Here is a 4,857-nt window from a genome sequence, read left to right as displayed (position 1 = left end):
ATCTGCATCTCAGTTTTGTAGTACATTATAAAACAGTGTGCAATAATAACTTATTGACTCTAATTTAATGGATGCCACCTTATTGGGACAATAAAAGTCCTCCCTTGAAAATAAATGCTTTTCTGATGTGATCTGAAATTTGAAAAACGAGGAAAACATTTAGCCAAAAGGCAGATTCGAACCCGGGTCGATCACGTCAATACATCAATGCTTTAACTTCTGTATCTCTGGAGCTGATTGTTTGATAATGTCTTTTGTAATGTTAACTATCCGAAAATGACACGTTTGGTGGGAAATATGTATGTTTGAATGAATAATAAACAACTGATAAAATTATCCACCCCATAAATATAGTATTAACAAACTTTGATGAAATAAATAGGGTATGATTTAAAAATTAACATCCCTCCAAAAACATCTATATTTCTGTCTCTTTTCAAGTGTTAGAGTATATAATTAGTTGTATTTATAGAGGTTATTTTAGCACAATTCTATAATAAGGGGGTTAACCCCCTGGACCTCCCTAATTTTCAAACCCAGGCTATGGCCATGCTCTCCCCTACTTTAAGAAATATGGGGAAAACAACGTTTGCTTGTTGCAACTGCATTTAAAAAATAAGTGTGTAAGCTAAAAATACAAACAAACCTTTCTCTTTGTATAAGCTGGACCATCATCATCCTCATCTTCCTCATATTCGGACTGTAGTGTTGCTCGTCAGTTTTCTGTAGCGTAAACACTTTAGAGCCACACAACAATTCTTAGATCAAAGATGAAAAAGATATCGGTAATTTATTTTTAACTTACGTTTCGCACAAAGCAAGCAGGTCGTGTTCTCTGCAGCCTTACACTTGAGGTGAACTTTGCGAGTTCTTTTATGAGCTTATAAGCGCACACGCTAGAAAAATACTAAAAAAGAAATCCTCAACGATGCTTACCAGAAGTTTTTTTTACAGAATTGACACCATACATCCATATCTCTTGGAAAATAATCCATTGATTTGTTTGCATTCAACCCACACAAACATGGCGGACAGCACAGGTACGAGAACAGTTTTATGTTAAATATTGCAATATTAAAGTAACCATTTATGACTGAACCAAGCCAAGTCATTTCCTGAAGTGGCCTGGCTGGACTCTACAGCCAGACTCGGGCCGATTACTACATGCTATCTGGGAAATAACAATCAGAGCAGGACCACTTTTCCTTTAAGTTCATGTATTCCTGTAGGGATATCCATCTGATTATAAGCAATATCAAATACGAAGATTATATAGCAAATAATATGTTATTCAATAATAACGTCAAATACATCAATGCAATCCACCACATTTATTACTGTTAAATCAGTTATGTAGATAATGGGGGAAAATGACTCGGAAGTACAGTATGTTGCAGCAGGTGCTGGTGGTGAATTAATTTGAATTCATTCAAATCAATAGTGGAATTCATGCATTACATGTGATCTTACCGCACTACTTCATCTCTGTGATTAAAAGCTAGATCTCCTCTGTGCATCCGGAGTTCTTTACTTCCGTCATGACGAGAATACTTAACAAAGCATGCAATAAATAATTTAATGCACAGTTAGCCGTAGATTACATAAATGACAACAAAATTTGTCAAAAATTGTATTGCTCGAGCAACCCTTCAACATCACAAATCCATCACTAATTATTTTTAGTCTTTTCCGTCAACACTGGCTAGCTGTGCCTCTGGAAGTGATTGCATAATTTGCACACTGATACCAAAGCATACATTTCCCTTCATGATCAGTCTGCATGATTTTTAAGTTTCATGTCAACACCCCACACCAAGTGTCATATTTTCTTTCATTTTTCAGTGTGATAATATATTTATTTTTTAAATAGCAGGTGTAATTAGAATGATCATCAATCAATATATTCAATATATATATATATATATATTTTTTTTTTTTTTTTTTTTTTTTTTTTTCATACACATTTATATACAGGACACAACTGGCAGTGAAATAAATTTTTCCATTTAACTTTATTGATGGATGGAATGATGGAACTTGCAACCATAGTTGCTTTTGGGAAAAACACCTCTGGTAAGCTACTTAGACTTTGCATATTGCACTTTGCCTTTGTGGCCCAGTGGGAAATATTTCAGACTGTCTTTCCCTTTGAGCACTCATGCATTTTCTGTGTTGTCCATTATAAAAATAGACTGCTAAAGACTGAGCAACAAAACAAATAAATGAGTACAATATTGGAATTGCCTGCAGGCCTTCAGAGCAACGTGAACTCAATACATGAACAATAACTTTAGTTAACTTAATTGAAAAATGATTTATCTGAGACAAACAAAGTACACAATTTTTTTAACTTTCGCCTTTTGTAGATACAGCAGGAAATTCAGTATGTAAATTGGATAAGAGAAACTACTCTAATTTACTCAGTATATTCCCATTAGTTAAAATAGTGATTAATATACTATATACTATATGTAAATATAATATAATAGTTCAGTAGTTCCCATTCAGAATCATCTTCATCGTGGCCAGTCTTCTGTTGAGAAAGAAAAAAGATAGAAAAAAAATGAAATGAATGAATGAACAAGAATGCAAGCTCCCTACATTTATTATCTTTCTACCATATATATTTTTAGATCTTGATTGTGAATTATTTTATTTTTTTATTTTTTATTTTATGTTGTTGAAAGGGGTCATATGATGCGATTTACTTTTTTTTTCTTTCTCTTTGGAGTGCCACAGGCTTTTAGTGCATAAAAAAGATCTGTAAAGTTGCAAAGACTAAAGTCTCAAATCCAAAGACATATTCTTTATAAAAGTTAAGACATCCAGATTCCTCATTTGTAATTGTTTTATTGTTTGTTTGTTTTCTCATTGCGCCGGGACACGGTATCACAGTATGTTAAGGGGCGCAACATTAGCTTCACCTCGCTTTTCATACTGTACATTATTATTTCTCCTCTATGCACAAAATAATGTTATTTTTAGCAATGACCCTTTTGATTTTAAAAACCCTTTTAATTGACCCTTTTTTAAATTTTAAGTATTCTGTTTATTTATGTTAACACAGTGAGCAATTATTGTGTATTTGTTTAATTTACTGCATGTGAACTGCATCTGTATCCCTCATTACCTTCTTGTTCAGTTGCAGAGGAAGTTGAGCTTCTCGTCACAGTCTCTGTTCTCCCATCTGTCAGTTTCAGTGTTACGGGCTCCACAATGACAGGGCTTAGTTGGGCACTCTGGCAGTGAAGTCTGAATCCCCATAGGTTCATTGTTGATCCAGAACCACTGACCAACCAGGTAACGCAGGCCTGTCCACACGCTTTCTGTCTGAGATTCTCTTGTCTTATTTTTTGTCAGCTGTAATTGTCTCTCAGTGGTGATGCTGGCCAGATCAGTGTGGTGAGTCCTGCAGTACTGCAGCGCTTCCTCCCATGTCATCTTCTCTTTCACCAGGATGAATTTGGTTTTAAAACAGAAGAAAGGCAACAAATAATTACAGTAATAATCATTCCACTTGATGTTAGTTGCGACACAGTACTGACTTCCATTCACATTATTAGGCTGGCCATTGTCCCAGTCAGTGAAGGAGACTGAATTTCCATCAGACCACATCCAGTTGCTATTGCGTCGTATGTGCCTGTAGAGCCCAATCCATTTTAAATTTTGGTTTCCTCTTGACAGCTGTAAAAGCATGTCTTGTTCTTCTTGACTTGTGACGGTTGACAAATCTTCATAATATGTCCGGCAGTAATTCTGAGCATCAGTCCAGTTCTTTGGTTGACTCAAAAAGGTATGCTCTATTATCAAAGCTTTAGTCAGTCCACAGATCACAATCAGGAGGATGATGGATGCTTTCATCTTTCCGCTGAGGAGTTGAATCAGTACTGGAATGAGTGCAGTGAGTTCAGCAAGTATATCATGTGTCATTTGCATATGCAAATAATATTCAGTCAGGCCACACACCCAGACAAACTAATTTTCATTCATGAAAATTTCACCAAGTTTTTATGTCAGTGTCAAAAATCAAAGTCTGCTTTATTGTCAGTTCAATAAAGACTCAAACACATAATTAAAATGATGCTGCTCTCAGACTCTTGGCGTATACAAATAACACTAACAGTAGAGCAAAGAAATACAGATGGATACAGATTAAATATAATCTATACAAATATGGGCATGATGTATAATCTATACAAATAGGGGCATGCTAAAATAATTTAGACCAATAGAGTTTATTCAGTCTGATTAAAGTGAAAAAAAAAGCTCAGAGAGCAGTTCTTTATTTAAACTGAGTGAAGAGGTAGTTGAGTGAGTGATCAGACCAATGCTGCACAAAGTTTGGTGCAGATCACAATTTATTAGTGGGAGGGGGAATGGAGGAACCTGGGGATGTGGGAGCTAGTATGGGGCTGGGGGAGTCAGGAGGTAGTTCAGCTTCCTGACAGCCTGAAGCTGTTCTTCAGTCTGCTGGACATGGCCTAGATACTCCACAGTCTCCTCCCTGATGGCAGCAGATAGCAGCAGACTGAAGAAGCTGTGTTTAGAGTGGGTGAGATCACCTGCAATGCAGAGTGCTTTGTGGGTGAGACAGACACCAACAATCTTCTCAGCTGCTCTCACTATGTGTAGAAGTGACTTGCGGCAGGACACATTGCAGGCACCATACCACACAGAGATGCAGCTAGTCAGGATGCTCTTGATGGTGCCTTTGTAGAAGAAGGTGCAAATGATGGGGGCCAGGGATCTGGCTCTTCTCAGTTTGCGGAGGAAGTAGAGATGCTGCTGCGCTTTCTTGGCTAGAGCTGCATGTTGTCAGTCCTGGAGAGGTCCTCTGTGATCTGCACACCCAGAAAC

At 36.8% G+C, this 4,857-nt stretch overlaps 1 protein-coding gene across 1 annotated transcript; it reads right to left on the bottom strand.

The window, feature by feature from the left end:
• Positions 1-3,136: 3,136 nt before the first annotated feature.
• Positions 3,137-3,867, bottom strand: LOC113044791 (C-type mannose receptor 2-like). Its single transcript, XM_026204962.1, has one exon. The coding sequence runs from the start codon at positions 3,859-3,861 to the stop codon at positions 3,139-3,141; it is 723 nt and encodes a 240-aa protein (XP_026060747.1). The 5' UTR covers positions 3,862-3,867; the 3' UTR covers positions 3,137-3,138.
• Positions 3,868-4,857: the final 990 nt, after the last annotated feature.

The sequence above is a fragment of the Carassius auratus genome, chromosome 26 (assembly GCF_003368295.1).
Source record: "Carassius auratus strain Wakin chromosome 26, ASM336829v1, whole genome shotgun sequence".
Classification (NCBI taxonomy): domain Eukaryota; kingdom Metazoa; phylum Chordata; class Actinopteri; order Cypriniformes; family Cyprinidae; genus Carassius; species Carassius auratus.
The sequence above is the reverse complement of the archived record's forward strand: the minus strand, read 5'-3'. Positions and strand labels throughout refer to the sequence as shown.

Excerpts from the sequence above, each read along its gene's own strand:
- LOC113044791 (XM_026204962.1), bottom strand. The coding sequence starts at position 3,861 with ATGAAAGCATCCATCATCCTCCTGATTGTGATCTGTGGACTGACTAAA.